Raw genomic sequence first — 16,714 nt, 5'->3', positions numbered from 1 at the left:
GTCAACCCATCCACTGTTGAAGCAAGCCTCTCCATTTGTTCGGCTTGTTTTATCACAATATCCTTGAGTTTGGGCAACCTTTCTTCGAGCATTTCCCACTGTTCGGACTTGCCTTCAAGCCAAGCAAGTCGTTCTTCCAACGTATACTCAGGCATCTCGTCTTCTGACATCTCTACGACAACCTTAACTCTGATACCAACTGTCACGGTCCGAGTGTTCAGACACCAGATCGTGCGGTGCGCTCTTGTCTATTGGAGACAATGACGCAAGACTAGAATGAAAGAGGTTCGTGAGCATACAACAACACGGACCAAAGGTATCTCAAGAAAGCACATGTTAACAACGGGTGTAGAGTCGGGGCTTGTGACGACTGATACTTCGAAGCGGGAACAAGCAAAACCGACGAGATGAGGGCGTCTTTGAGGGTCTCTTGGTTTGGAGGGGATGCTTTAAAACAAGGCAAGCACAATATCTATAAAGGCTTAAAACAACGCACAAGTCTTAAACTAATAGCAACGAGGTAGGGAGCTTTGATTCATTAACCATCACTCCCTAAAGAGCTTTATATTGAATACATGGAGAATTACTAGTGAACGCTACAATGACAGTAACACAATAATTCTACCTTAGAGCCTAGAAACCAAAAGGAAAGACTTAAAAGACAAGACATAAGGAAAATACAAGTAAAAGAAAGAAGAATACATAAGAAAGGGGTTGGATTCTAACACTAGGCCACCAGCCACAAGGCATGGCTGTGCCACAAGCCTAGCTTGCAAGTGCGAGCTGGCCGAGCATGCTTGCGGGCTAGTGCTCCTAGCCGCTCGCGCGCAAGTACCAGCACGTAACAATGCTTGGTTAGGCTGGCAGCCCTTACTACTAGCTTACAGTAGCATCGCCCAACAGCGCACATCGACCTGCAATGGTGCGTGGTCTACTGATGTGAGGATGCTACTGCGTGGGCAGACTGGGAGGCCCAGCCAAGGGACCAGGAACCAACAAGGTAGCCTTGGTGCCCAAGGCAAGGCACTAGCTCTCACGACTCTATTAGAGCCGGTTTTGTGGAGTGGTTAGCTTGAGGAGCAAGGAGGCCATGTAGTCCTCCTTGTGGTCCTCACCTACCCTTTCTTTCCCTTTATGCCACTTGTTGATTGCTAATTGAATTGTAATTATTAATTTAATTTGGAATTAAATTAATCATTCAATTTCTCATTTCAACAACTCTCCCACATGGAAAGTTAATAGAAACTCTTGAGAGCATTTCCCTATGAATACCCACCTGGGGTAATTCAAAAGGAATCTCCTAAAGAGTGAGAAAGCCTTAAGTCTGTAAAACTCTAGTAATTTTGGTCTAGCTCCATCTAAGCTACGGGGTAGGTGCTGGTTTGGGATACGAGGGTGTGAGACATTGGAGGTCTTGCATTTTTTAGTCTTGAAGTTTTTAAGTCCGAGCTCGAGATACGAGCGAAGCACGTGTCAAGGGTGAATAAATCTTTCTCTCTATTCTCTTTATGTGTTTATGTTTTATTAATTGCATGCTATTTTACTATGTTGTAATTATTATGCATGCAATCCATTTTACGGGTTTTGTTTTCGTGCGGTGTTGGACACCGCAAAACCCTACATCATGGCATAACGAAAGATTAAATTATATCTAAATAATGACATTTGCTTCACATAAAATCTAAAATAAATTTTCTAAAATATAAAATTGTTCATTATAACTATTACATGTGGTTAGTTATATACTACTCCTCCCGTTTTTTTTATAAGCTAGAGTTGATATTTTCTGTTATTCATATATCATTATTGACTTAATTTTTTTTTACCAATATATAATATATAAATATGATCGTAAAATATTGTTGAATTTGTCATAATGTCTACTTTTATAAGTTTATTTTTTCATAATTATTATTGATCTCTCATAAAATATATTGATGGTCGAAATTGTATCTCGACAAATGTGCAAGTTTGACACTAACTCTCTCTGTCTCTCTCTCTCTCTCACACACACACATGGTACTTCATAGTTGAATAATTGTTGTGTTAAATCCTTATATTTGTATAATGTTTTTATAATTTCATTTTCATTATAATTATTTAACAACTGTGCACTATTGCACAGGGTTTAACCTAGTTAATTATGAAAAGCTTTTCAACAAGAGATATTGCTACTTATAGTTATATATTGCTCACATAAATTTATTAAGTGATGAATATATACAAAGTACATATATTAATGAAGCAGCATTTTATTACTTTGTTTAAAATAAATGGGAAATTCTACATTGTGGCCTCAAGGTTCCAAGTTTTCTATTTGGAAAACACACTTTTTTTAGATTCTCTTAAGTGACACCCAAGTTTTGAAATATTAACCACAGTGCCCATTTTTAGGTTTTTGGCTACCCTTTTAGTTTTTGGTTAACCATATATAATTAATTTTAAAAAAAAACCACATGGCAAACCCCACTACCACCATAATATCGCCGAAACCCTAACCCACAAGCCCCAGACTTATCACTCCCCTTCGCGTCAGCCAAACGACCGGCCCAACCACACCCCAACACCTCTTTTTCCCTTCCCCGGTCAGCCACTCCTTTTCCCTTCCCCCTCCCACGATTCGACCCCCTCCCTTGTCGGAACCGCCGAATGAACTCCCAAAGCCTCCAACCTAAAACTCAAACCCTCACGAGTTGGGGGTGGTTTGGGTTATGGGGTTTTAGGTTTAGAGTTGCTGGCTCGCGGTGAAGGAAGGGGAGGTCGAATCGGGGGAAGGGTTTGTGGTTGTGTGGTTGGTCGGGGAAGGGAAAGGGAGTGGCTGGGGTTGGGCTGGTCTGCTGACTGACGCAAGGGGCGGTTGGGAGGTGGGGTTAAGGTTTTGGTGAGGTGGTGGTGGCTAGGTTGGTGATTGGTTTTTTTAAAAAAAAAATTAAATTTTATTGCTTATAAAATAATTTTTTAATATAAAAATCAAAGGTTAACCATTTTAATCATAAAGGTTAGCCATAAAACCTAAAAATGGGAACTTTGGTTAATTTTCAAAACTCAGGTGTATGCACTTAAGATAGTTGGAAAAAAAATGTGTGTCTTCAAAATAGAAAACATGGAACCTTTAGGCCACCATATAGAATTTCCTAAAATAAATTCTCAATGGTGACCCCCAATTTCTGCTACGCAAATTAAACATAGTGACCCTCTTGAAAATAGATTATATGAAATGACTCTTTTTAAAAATTCTATCTCACTTATAACCTTATTTCATTAAATTATAAACAAAAATTGACTGTGGTTGGATTTTTATTTTAAAAAAAACAAAAACTAAAAAATTGTACCTAACCACCAACCCAGCCAGCCCCACCACTAGTCCACCACTACCTCTAACTCCTCTTGCAAACCTCCCTCTCCCCCTCCCCTAACTACCAACTCCTAGGGTTTCTCCGTTCCCGCTGCAGATGATCCTCCATCTCTCTTCTCTTCCCACCGCAACCACAACCCCCCTAGATTTCTCCTATGCACAAACCAATCTTAAATAAGGGGTTTCGACTTAACCACAACCACTACCCGTTTAGGGTTTCGACTAAGGTGGGGCAGTTTGGGTTTGATTTGGGCGGTGGAGAAAGCTAGGGGTTGCGATGGGTGGAGAAGAGTGGTCGACGGAGGGGAAATCTAGGGGGTTCGATCTAGACTTAGGTGGGGTTTGGGGTTCATGGTGGGCGGTGGTCGAGGTGCAGTAGGCGTAGCGTCACCGGTTGTCGAGGGAGCTTGGGTAGCGTCACCGATGGTCGGAGGAGTCTGGGGAAGTGTCGCCAGGAAAGGAGATGGTGGCTTGGCAGGTGGGGGTGGCTGGTTTTTGGTGGTTGGGTTAAATGTTGGAAAAAAAAAATCTAACCACAGTTAATTTTTATTTACAATTTAATAAAATAAGGTTATAAGTGAGATAGAATTTTTAAAAGGGTCATTTCGTATAATTTATTTTCAAGAGGGTCACCATATGTACGTAGCAGAAGTTGGGGGTTACCGTTGAAATTTTCCCATAAAAGATTGATCTCTAATTGAATGTTTTTACATTTAAAAGTTGTTATTTTATTTATAAGTTAGAATATTCTATCTTTGAAAAGTTTTATTTATGCAAAATCTAATTTTGGAAAGGTTAATTTTGGAAATTCTAAATTTTTATAATTTATATTTGTGTAAGTTTATTTATGGAAAATTTATCTGTTTGTAGAAAGGAATATTTCCATTTTGGAGATTTGAAAGAAGGTTACTATTATTGGAATCGTATGATTTTCCATGATCAATTGTTATATAATACATGTTGTTGAGTAAGTCAATTGTCACATGTTGACATAAGACACTCCAACCTATGAAAGACGACCCAACCTAAAATAAATCAAATTTTAAAAAAATCGAAAACCAACTTAAACAAATCAAGCCTCAAAATAACTCAACTTGAAACTCTAAGAGCAAAACCATCCATTGTCCAAATTTTCTTATGATGGTTTGGGTGTCTTTTCAGCTGGAGATGTTCGGCATTATGATTTCCTTGCGTCGCGTCTGCAGTCTTCTGGTCTTCAGGCTACGCTTCTTCGCAATTATGGTATTGTTGGTTCGGGACTGGCCTTCGATGGTGCTCTTAATCTTTTTAACAGGACTGTGGAGACTGACCTTATGAGTAACCCTAGTGAGATCGCTGCCCCCAGCCTCATGAAAAAGTTGGCAGATATATATTTCACGAAGGTCACTGCATCTGCGGATTCCTCTTTCTCCTTAACTCCGCGTCAGGTAGCCTTATGGAAGTCCCAACAGGGGGATCACTCTTCGGCCTGGTTGCGTACGGTCCCGATATCGAGTTTTGGGTAAGACTATGAATGGTAAGACTTACTGTAGTGTTCTTTGCTACCGGTTGGGTGTTCCTTTGTTCTCCGTTTCAACACCGTGTTCTTCTTGCTCAAGGGTTTTTGATGGGGATATTTATGGGCCGGGGATCATGCAGTGTCTTGTGCTGAGATGGTGGGTATTAAACATTGGCACAATGTTGTTCGTGACACCCTTGTTGATATTTGTTTTCGGTCTGGGATTTCTGCTCGTTGACTGGAGGGAACGACAGGGCTCTACGGCCAACAGATGTGTTGCTTTATTCCTGGGATAGAGGCCTTGATGTATGTGTTGACTTGACGGGGTCTTCACCTTTGACACAATCGGGGTTGTCTGACTTCGTTCCTGGTCGTGTTGTGTCAGCGGCAGCTCAGCGGAAGCGAGACAAGTATGGGGCGCGTTGCAGGGCTATTGGCTATGGTTTTCTTCCTTTCTCCTTTTATTCGTTGGGGGAATTAGAGAAAGATGCTATTGCGTTGCTGAAACGGGTTCAGGCGTTTGCTAAGGCTCAGGATATTGGTGCTCGTGCAGCTGCTCACATCTTCAGCAGGATCGGGTTCGCTATAGCTAAAGGGGTGGGGGCCCAGATTGTATCTCGGCTCCCCACCAATTTCTTGTAAATTGATTGAATTTGTAGGTTTTTTGTATATTATTATTATTATTATTATTATTATTATTATTATCTGTTTCTTCCACCTCATTTATGCCCAATTTCATCACGTCTACTTATGCTCATATAATCTCATTGGTTACCCTTTTTGTGGGCATAGATTTGCACATGAAACAATAATAAAAGTGAAAAATTGAAAAAAATAATTATCAAACCACTTATTACGTGGCAAGTGATATGGTCACAAGGTTTCTTTCTCTTAATTGGTGCTTTTCGATTTTTAAACATTTTTCTCTTTTCATGCCCACCCTAAATGAACAACTAATGGACAATTAATGTGTATCAGTGTATGCTCTAAGTTGAATTGAACTCAAAACTAACCCAACTCAAAGTCAACTTGAACCCAAAAAATCTCTACCTTACATGATCAAACTCAAACCAAGCTGATCCAAATCCAACTACAATCCACACAACAATAAATAACCAGACCCGAGCAATTGATATGACCCCCAATCCCCCATAAACAAATATTGAAATATATCAAAAAGCAACATACATAAGATATAACTGCTTTGTTGATCTCTTAGGTTAAACATGAATTACAGTACCCCCTTTACTATGAATAAAATCAACTTATATTGTTAGCTCATCATAAGAGAGGGTCTAACAAACCCCTTCTAGAGTTAGTTTGCTAAATTCAACCGTACCCTTAACTATATGTTTCTAAGTTGGAGAGCTGACCAACTAATCTACTTCCTACCTCAAAATTATAGCTTGATAGCAGCAATGTCACAACTTAATTAATATGATGACTTGCTGTTGAATTGCATCTCACTCGAGTGAGTAACTAACGCAAAACAATTACAGTGAACGATCAGTGAGTCACACACAAAACAATTACAGTAGACAATAATTCACAAGCTACAAATCTATTCGGAAAAGTATACTCAAAATATAAAGAACCAGATTTTATTATTTATATTTCACAAAGCAGCTCAATCAAATACTAAATTTACAAACAAAAATACGGGTCTGAATGTGTGATCTTGCTTCATATCCAGGAAATTTCATATAGAGTAGTATCATAATCTCGAAGTCCTAAGAAGTCCTCCACTGCAATTCAATCTGAATGCGGCCATTTTTCGAGTCAATGAGATTGTAACTTTGATTGATTCTTCTATTACTCACCACATCTGCGAGATTAATGTCAACATATCCCAGGTTTTCCTGTTTGCAAGTACAACAGGGGTATGAGAATTGCTGTAATTTGGAGGATTTGTTACACAGCATAATGGATTCAACAACATGAGCCAGCATGAAGCTGAAATAAAATTACAATGCACATACCTTTGGATGAAGTAAACCTATTCTGGATGAGACACTATGCACTTCCACGTGCAGCTTATCATCATTTGGAGGTTCCTCCAACATAAACTCGAAATCCTCTTCCCATCTAGGATCTCTATTTTTCTTTATCGTCTGTCAAAAACAAAGAATAATATGTTCATAATGGAGGAGGAAAAATAGCAACAAACAGCAAATTCCACACATTAACCACAAAGTAACTTCGCCTATCCAGGTGATCAATTACATCGCATTTTGTGTGGACACTGAATCACTTGTTATCATCTCCATTGTGTATCATCTAATATAGTTCTAAGGCTGACCTTAAGCAAGTTCAGTTAGATCAACTTTTGTTCAATCTCCACAATTACATTTTGCAGGAAAATAAACATCTATATAATTTTCGAAAGCTACAAAAGTCTGTTTATGTTACGACTTGAGCAGCAAATAATGCTGAGAGCAGTGTTTGGCAAAGTGCTGAACACCTAGTCACTTAGATTTTAGGCACAAGGTGTTTCAAAAGGTTTACAAAGCTAATTTTTGGGATATTGTTTTTCGAAAGCTACCAAAGTCTGTTTATGTTACAGCTTGAGCAGCAAATAATGCTGAGAGCACCAACATTACTTTGACAGCAAATAACTAATTTTAGCTTCCAATAGCTGATGAGCTACAGCTAAGTAACAACTTATTTTGCTAATTAAGCCCATACTACAATGTACAATCCCTTCTAAGCACTAATCAACAAATTATAAACCCCGATATTTCGTTTTTGGAACCTTACAGCTGCAACATTATAATATCTATAGATCCAGTTATAAAGACAAATGACTACAGAAGATGAGAGGTGAGCAATGATAGCATTGCAAGAAATTTTTGAATCAAAGGTCACAACTAAGCTTGTCACTGATCTTTTTCTTTGGAAATTGCAAAGTTCAGATCAACCTAGGTAAGCTTATGCTATTTTTTAAATCAAACCAGGGGTTCTCCACTGGAATACATCAGTTACATGGATATCTTGGCAAGTTGGCATCCAATGATGATGTCCCTAATCCAGCCAAGAAAGGCTGTATTCTTAGTCGGGCTCTTGGCTACCTACCACTCCAACATGCAATCGCTTCCCTTTTTTAAATTTGTGCATAACGAAATTAAGTAGCTATAAACATGTAAAGGAATTGAACAAGGCTATAGTTCACTTCAACAAAACGTGAAAACTTTAATAGATAATATATAACAACACCCCCCCCCCCCCCCTCCCCCCTAATATACTTTCCTTGTTGAATCTGTTTCTTTTTCCACACCAACTACCGACAGTATGAATGTTCATGTGTTACATTAGTTACATATATAGATGCTATATGATGAAGATATAATTTAAAACAGCAATAGTGTAAATTATCCGGTTTAGCAGTAAGAATATGAAAATAAGGAAGCACTTTAAGCTTTTGCAGAGAGTTGTTTGGTGCCGTACCTTAGTCTTTCTTTCTTCGCCTTTCAATATTAGGCGAACATAAGGATTTGTGTGGTGCTTTCCTTCAACATCTTGAGCTTGATGGACAGTGACTACAAGTAAACCACCACCATCAGGTGTCCCTTCTGGAGCCTTCTCAACTGTTCCAGAATCCTCAGGATCATCAGGCATCTCATCCTCCTTAAATGGTTTGTATGTAACTTCTAGAACAAGCTGTCCACGTGACTTCTCATTTCGAACATCTTCAGGATCCATGCTTTTCAGGAGCTCCAAAGTCATGACTTTTGTTTCTTCTGGTGTAAGATCTTTCACCGGAACAACATTTATTCCCATCTTTTCATGGCTGCCGAACTAATTTACAAGGAAGACCCAATTATGTTAAGTAAATTTTTATTTGTAAACTTTAATTGGCAACATTAGCGTTCAGTTATATACCTTTTCCCAGTCATAGACGAAGACCTCTAAAACTTGAGTCTGTGGATCTCTGATGGACATAGAGAATTCTTCATTCCACTCAGGGTTCAGATTCTTGTACTTTACAGTAGTTTTCTTTGAAGGAAGCTTATCCTCTGTAAGTTTCAATTTGACATATGGGTCAGATGCTCCAAGAAGATCTTTCTTTTTAAGATTCATAGCTTTCACAACCTTGACATGTATAACTCCAACAGGTTTCTTCCTAGCCCTGCAAAGTTGGAGAAAGCACATTATATACAAAACAAAGGTATGCAAACATGCAACCACTTTTTTTTTTTTTTTTTTTTGAGGCAAATAGATATATACAGCGACAGAGAGGAACATAGAAAGAGCAACAGAGAAGAGAGGACTTTTGAAAGAGACAAGTCACTTACTTTCCAGGATCCAATATAGGTATTTCAAGGGTCTTAGGCCATAAGTACATGTTGGCTACCTGTTCTTTAATTAATTCCTGCATACAGTACATAAGTGGTGAGAGATGAAATTCATTTTTGAAAAAAAAAACGTACTACAGCCGAAGGAGGGAAAAAAATGTTTCCAAATTTAAAAGATATTTAGGGATCAGGAGAATGATCCTTCATCATCAAGAAAAGTGTTAAAAGATCATGTTTTTCTTAAAATGGACCACCAATGACATTGGTACCACTGCATATAGGCATACTTAAACAGAATTCAAGAATGAAGTCGCAAAGGAAATAAGTTGATAACCCCTATAACAAATTTCTAGTTTGAACCATCAATCAGAAGAGATCAGTCTATGATCAGATCTGGTTACTATATACCAACACGAAGGGTGTATCATTGTGGCTAGATGTTAGGAATAAAGATTTAAGATATTTCTCTTACTTCAGTTTTAGGTGCAACTGAACTTTTATTAGTGGATAGGCTTGTGCCTTGCCTTAGTCAATCATCGTCCTTTCTAGTTCAATAGGAAGGAATCAATACAGAAGGAACCAGGAAATCACTAATGTATTTTGTTTAGGAAGAAAGGCAATCCAGAAATCCATATACTTGCAACGGCAAGACTGGTGAATAAGTTAATTTCCAGTCGAATTGAAGATACAAACAATTTAGGTTGCATACCCCCACGTAAAGAAGGATTTGTTTGAAAACTAGTTTACAACTTTGCAAGTTGGAAGTCAATATTGATACCATGGAGTTTATTAAACCAAATTATTGGCCCAAGCTTATTGAAGCAGCATTTTACCAATACAAATGTACATGCCTTTGAAGTTTAAAAAAAGAAAAAAAGGTTACATCTATTTTTTTTTGTTATAACGGATGCAAGAAAGATCAAATATTGAAAGTAAAATCAACAAGAAAAACACACAAAAATTTATGTGGTTTACCAACAACATGTTGGCACAGACAGGCGAGAATAATAGTTTTTTTGATCTTGAGGAAAACAAATTGATTGTCTCTCAGATTTCTAATGTTACTTATCTCAGAATTCACTGACTAGAAATAAACACCAGGCCCACTCAATCTTAACTTGTGTTTGAAGATCAAAAGGCCTTTATAAAGCATATAATGGGGCTAGGGGAGAGGTAGGATGATACATATTGGAAAATGTGAGAGACGAGCCACATGGGGGAGTAATAATGTTCCACAATAACAACACAATCAAACGCATGTCAAAACAACCTCACTTAGCATATAACCTCCCCAAAACGCCATAAAAGCCAAATAAAAAATCACCAAATAATTTAATTTCCTCTTCTTTTCTTTTATCTTTCTCCTTTTTTCTCTTTATTTTTTTTTTTCAACTATAACCCCTTATCTTCTTCTTCTTCTTTTTCAAAGCTCTTTTTGTTCATCATTTTTGTTTTCAATTTAAAAAAATTCAATTTCAAAATAACTTTGGATTTCCATTGAAAATCTCCTTCATTGTACCTCAAATAGAACATTTATCCAAATAAAAGTCACAAATCTAAACATAAACCACTCCCCCAAGCTAGGCCAGGGAATTGAGGCTAATGGCTTTTAATATGGCTAATTCAATGAAAGGTAAAGCTCAACATGGGTAACAATTAGGGAGCAAATGCACAAAAACTTACTTCTGGATGCTCAAATCAAGACCTTTATCATTTCAATCATGCACCCATCACAACCAATTTATTAAGAGACTTGAGATAAAATCAAGACCAATGTTGCACTAGGAACTATCACACACACAAAAATATATTGTTAGAAACATGACAGTCAATTAGTCAAATTTCAAAAACTCACATGGCTTGGGTCTACAAAACTAACTAGCTAGACTAAAAAAGCGCAAAACATGTTACCAAAAACCAATCAATCGCATGCTAAATTTCCATGTAGTTATCAACGTATAAAGCAAATCGGCCAAAATAATAACTAAGGTGAGAAGAAGCTCAAAGAGTTTTATCTAATCCGTACACAATTCAAAGTCAACCATGCAAAAGCGGCATATGAATGCATAGAATAAAGCAAATAAAAAAGAATACAACTAAACTAAGAAAGCAATACATGTTTTTTGTTACACGTAAAATCCCATCCCTGATAGACAATAAAAATTTAAAGAAGACAAAGACATACCTGAACAAATCTATACAGGCCTGGAATCGCCATAGCATCTGCACCTAACAACTTCAAGCCAAAGTCGACATGTGGCTGCAGATTTCCCAAATCCACAGTTCATTTTGTGAGCCAGCAAAATGTAAGGAAAACATTCACAAATAACAAACAAATGTTGATTTGTAGTTCACAAGACAGCCAAGCTGCCAAGGGCACGCCTCATCGGTTAAACAGTAAGAAATATTTCTAGAAAGTGACTTCTTTAGAATAAATATTGTGATTTTATGAGGATCCAAATATAAATGACTTTGCAAGAGGACTATTAACATCTAGGTAAAAATGCTAAGGGTGGAGGTACCAGGAACTTGAAATCACCTACCTTCTCCATAAGAGAAACATAAATATTGGCAAAGCAAGGAAATGCTGGCACCAAAGGCTTCAATGTAATACGAGGATGAGCAAACACTTGCAAATCAACCACCTGAAGCATATGAGCTATATTAACTTTACTGATGGAATCACATTTTACATTAGTCCGCAGGTAGTTAAACAGCACAGTTTGAGGAAGGGAAAGGAGGAGGAGGAGGAGGGGGGGGGGGGGGGTTTCCTTATGGATTTATTAATACCTGCACAGTGGCTTTCAATCCAAATGCTTTTACTGTCACATGAATGTTAGGGTTCCCTGCCCATTTTAATGCTGGTTCCATAATCAACTCTTTCTCTTCAGTAGTGTATACCTTCATTCCTGATATTATTTCAAGAAACAGTCACTGATACATTTCAGGGAATATAAAAAAAGCTACATTACCATCTCCAGATTGATAAGCTCAACAAACATTGACTCATGGAGCAGTTCCAATATGCCTTGTACAAGATTATGTCCACGGTCCATTATATAGAATGGTAATATATGCTATCTTACATTCATACCACCTTAAGCACATGTACAAACAACTGATCTACAAATGCTTGCATGATATGTAGCAATAAATTGTACAAAGGTAGAACAGTGAGAACACTCTCTTCAGCAAATCAGCAAGATAACCCTTCATTCGTTAAGGATGATTGAAATTGTACATGATATATCTGACCATTCTTCCAGCATTCTATCTTAACTGCAAGAATGACATATAATGAAAGCTCATTGTAACCTGTGCAACACATATCTTTTATTATTTTCATCTCAACTGCATAACCGACATTCACAAAGTTCCATTGAAACATTTTGTTCAACTTATATGTCTATAAAACCTGATTCAATTCCTGTAATTCCTAATAAGTAATAACTGAACTAGAATTTTCACTTATTTACAACAAGCAATCTTAAGTGAAAAGTACTTGAGGGACTAAGCCATGTTTCACTGTACACAATGTACATACAATTGTAAGAGAGAACAAGTAATCCAACCTTGGAAAGTAGGAGGCAGGGTGCCTAAGCTAAGTGTTTCAAAGTCAACTGACTGAATTTTGTACTTTGGAATGTGCTCGGCAATAATGGGCTTTGATATATCCTTTGCAGTCTTGCAAATCGCCTACAAAAATCGTTAAATCGATGACATAAGATTCGTCAGGTAATTGCACCTGAAAAAGCTTCTAAAACAAATTGCATTGACGGTAAGCACCTTATCTAGATAGGGCCACATATGCTGTATGAACTTGTTAAGCCAATCCACCTTCACAAAAGCAAATAGAAATTAGCTTCACTTGTGAGTAATGGCCCTAAACTTTAGGCAATTTAGGATAATAAGTATCCGAGAACGAGCACATACACGATCAAAGTCTGGATTTTTCACCCAAAGTGGTATCTCAGGAAGCACTCTCAGCAAGTCCTTGGCATCAAGATCAGCCAATGAACGAACTTCGGGATCCTAAGAATCAATTAAGATTCAGATGAGTTTGTAGTTAATCCAAAGCCAAATAAATCATTAGTAATAAAGCATACACAAACATCATCATCAACAGTTCTACAAATTTTTGTCACATTGCTTGATGATATTTTTCTGTAGTGAAATTTTAGACTTTATACAAAAATTACTCAACCCCACCAATATATATTACATGTTAAACAAGATTAAATTAATTTTCGGAAATTGCCTTAATTTTATGCAAAGTTTATATCACTAATAAAATTTTTTTAATTTACAGTATTAACATAAATAAATTAGCATTTCTGATCAGCAAAAATTGAAAATTTGCAGAAAATTAAACAGAGAAAATTTAGAGGCAAACCTTGACATCAGTAGACTGGAAGAAGATGAAGAAATAGTACCCAATTACAAGCCCAACACAAGATCCAAATCCAAACCCAAAAACACTCAAAATTGTGTTCAAAAACCCCATTTTTGTAATCACCTTCCAAAATACACACAAACCCAGAAATTTTCTCCCTTCAATTTGATCAAATCAAGCAAACCCACATAGTAAAAAAAGAGGGAATACTAAAAATTGAACCAAAACCCTCAAATCTTACAGATTTCAATGCTCAAATTTTATAATATGAACAGAATCTCAAGAAAAAGGCACTTTACATAATCAATTAATGAAGATATTACATTCCTAAATTAAGGCCCATTAACAAGTTTACTACTGTAATGTAGTAATGAGTATAGCATCCACTCATATACCTCAAAATTTTGAAAGGGAAATTTGATAAATAATTGCAGGTATTAAATGGTTCCACGTACAGTTGGTGAAATTGGATTTAGCAAAAGATTGGTCGATTCAAAAAAAATTGGTGGGACATTGATTGAGATGCTAAGTAATCCAAAAAATAATTAATTAAGGGAGCTTACTAATTGTATAGTTGTTGACTAATTAGTGTTATGTGGTGAGAGAGGGTAGTGACAAATTAGCCAATATAAAATGTGATTGTGATATTAGTGGATAGATTGATTTACAAATCAGAAAACTACAAGTAGTATGAGTGGGGTTGACCCCACGTTTTTTATTTCTTGGGAATTTTCCAATTTCCTGTCGGCATTATAGTTCTGAATGAATTCAAACATTGTACGAGTAACTATAAAAACGGATGGATTTTAACTAAAAGCATGTGTCATTAAAAAGGTTAGAATTTTTAACTTTTATTTTTTTTTTCCCCTTGAAATTTTGCCTTTAACCAAAAAAAAAAAAAAAAAAAACTTTTATTAATAATACAACCTTTACGCCCTTCTTTTTAAATAATACAACCTTTGGATTATACTTGAATATTACAACATTTGGGAGTCTCAATTTTAAACAAGACAAACCAAATGCAACCTGATAAACAAGTTACCAATGCTCCACCCATCCTACCACCACTGAACCACCCCAATCCCCGTCCCCATCCCCACCACCAAAACCGCCGGCTCCCCTACCCAGCCATCGCTGCCAACCCCCACCACCACGCCAAAAGTCCACATCCCACCACCACGCTGAAATACCCACCTCACCACCACGCCGAAAATCCCTTTCCTGACCACCGCTGCTAACTCCCACCACCAAAAACTCCCAAACACGTCAATTCTTCACCTTCCCGACCACCGATTCCATAACTGCAGCCCCGATTGACCACGGCAACCCCAATTACTCCACATCTCGACCACCGATTGTAGCCCTTCCTTCCATCATCTAAACCCCTTCAAAGTTCCAATGGGGTTAGGAGGGATTAGGAAAGGGTAGGTCGGAATTATTCGGTCAGTTGGGTGGTCGGAGATCGGGTCGTCGATGTAATACCCCGTATTTTTATACGTATTTTATTTAAAAAAAGTATTTTGTGAAGTAATTAAATAAATTGTAATGTTTTATTTATAGTATTTTAATTATTTATTTTAATAAATTTAAAAATATTTTATAAAGGAAAGTTTATTTAATTAATTATTTTATTTAAGTTGGTGATTAATTTAAGAAAGTTTTATTTTAGTAAAGTTTTATTAGGAAAGGGATCAGGAAAGATTAAAAATGGAAAGTTTAGGAAGAAGGGTTTCTAGAGAAGGGGTATAAATATTCAACACTCGGGGCAAATCAAACTTTGCCCAAAGTGGAGAAAACCCGAGGTAAACTTTCTCTCTGTAGACAACTAAAAATAATGTCTTCCCATAACCAAACCCGATGATGAACTACCTTTCATCCCCATTATTGGTCGGGTTGAGTATTTAATATTTGGAGTGCTTAAATCCATGTTCTATTCAATACATTTCATAAACCAATCCATTTCCTAGCTCATTTTCCTAAACCATAACTTGTTTTCCTCTTTTCGAGAAACTGATTTTTTTTACTAATAATTTTGATCCAAATAATTATTTGGTTAGATAGGCCTTGAAATAAGCTTTCCAACCATATATCATAAGCCCAATTCCGATTTAAAACGAAAAAGATATGAGCAAAACACTAAACTCGGCCCAAAACCGACACCCTTCTACTAAAACGGCCATATCTTAAAATATAAAAATTATTTTGACCTGATTCTAATTGGGTTAGAAAGTAGACTTGATAATATTTCCAATTATATATTATATGCCTTATTTTGAGTTACGGATCAAAAGTTATCGTAGTTACAAAAACGCATAAAAAACTGAAACTACTGCGCATAGTGTAAAACTGCCGCGTCGCGGGGGATGCCGACGTGGCGCGGCAGCTGGTACTATGTCACGGAAGTCTGTACCGTGACACGGTGATTTTCCGCGTCATTCCCCACGTAATGTTTTCACCGTGACACGGTGTACTGTACCGTGCCACGGTGGACCTTGCCGCGTCGCGGTGTTTTTTGTCGTGTCGCGGTACACACACCGTGACACGGTGCTTTTCCTCGTCATTTCCATGTGCTTTTTTTCACCATGACATGGTGCATTGCATCGTGCCACGGTGTATTGCATTGTGCCACGGTGTATTGCACTATGCCACGGTGGACTTTCCTGTGTCACGGTGCCCATTCCGTGACATGGGGGTTGTTCCGTGTTTTCTCCGCGTAAACCTGTAGACACCTAAAAATATATCCCCAAAACCAAACCCGATGATTAACAATCTTTCACCGCCATTATTAGTTGGGTTTAGTATTTAATCCCGAGAGTGCTTAAAAAATCGTATTTAATTAAATTCACTTTTTGAATAGTCCATGGATCAGTCTTGATGTTTAGTCAAAGCATAGTTCATTTTTAATTTTGGCCCAAACCTTTTTATTTTTGTTATTTTCCTTTATTTTATTATTTTGGGCCAAACCTTTTTATTTTATTTAATTTATTTAATTTATTATTTTGGCCCAACTAATAAATAATAAATCAGAAATGGCCTAAAATTATCAATCAGCACTTTAAAAGGCTAAACGAAATTAGGGCAAAAATGAATTTAGACGAAAAAATGGACGCACAGTTTCCAGCGTCACGGCAATAAGCACCGCGTCACGAGGATCAATACCACGCCACGGTGGGATT

The 16,714-nt window shown here is 37.2% G+C and overlaps 1 protein-coding gene across 1 annotated transcript; it reads right to left on the bottom strand.

Annotated features, from left to right (window-relative positions):
* Positions 1 to 6,415: 6,415 nt before the first annotated feature.
* On the bottom strand, positions 6,416 to 14,117 carry LOC145638870 (synaptotagmin-2-like). Its single transcript, XM_081689920.1, has 12 exons — positions 13,539 to 14,117; positions 13,079 to 13,177; positions 12,932 to 12,982; positions 12,718 to 12,841; positions 11,936 to 12,054; positions 11,689 to 11,790; positions 11,331 to 11,405; positions 9,146 to 9,222; positions 8,733 to 8,979; positions 8,298 to 8,648; positions 6,833 to 6,964; positions 6,416 to 6,712 (listed from the first exon to the last, which is right to left on the bottom strand). The coding sequence occupies exons 1-12, from the start codon at positions 13,647 to 13,649 to the stop codon at positions 6,584 to 6,586; spliced, it is 1,617 nt and encodes a 538-aa protein (XP_081546046.1). The 5' UTR covers positions 13,650 to 14,117; the 3' UTR covers positions 6,416 to 6,583.
* Between the last annotated feature and the right edge of the window lie 2,597 nt (positions 14,118 to 16,714).

Source organism: Chenopodium album, chromosome 7, assembly GCF_948465745.1.
Source record: "Chenopodium album chromosome 7, dcCheAlbu1.1, whole genome shotgun sequence".
Taxonomy (NCBI): domain Eukaryota; kingdom Viridiplantae; phylum Streptophyta; class Magnoliopsida; order Caryophyllales; family Amaranthaceae; genus Chenopodium; species Chenopodium album.
Note: the sequence above shows the minus strand (reverse complement) of the source record. Positions and strands in the feature narration are given on the sequence as shown.

Bases quoted from the DNA above. Each gene is read 5' to 3' on its own strand.
- LOC145638870 (XM_081689920.1), bottom strand. From the start codon at position 13,649: ATGGGGTTTTTGAACACAATTTTGAGTGTTTTTGGGTTTGGATTTGGA. The intron at 11,406-11,688 runs GTAGGTGATTTC...GGAAATCTGCAG, and splicing joins ATGTTTCTCTTATGGAGAAG to CCACATGTCGACTTTGGCTT. The intron at 6,713-6,832 runs GTATGTGCATTG...ACTTGCAAACAG, and splicing joins TAGGTTTACTTCATCCAAAG to GAAAACCTGGGATATGTTGA.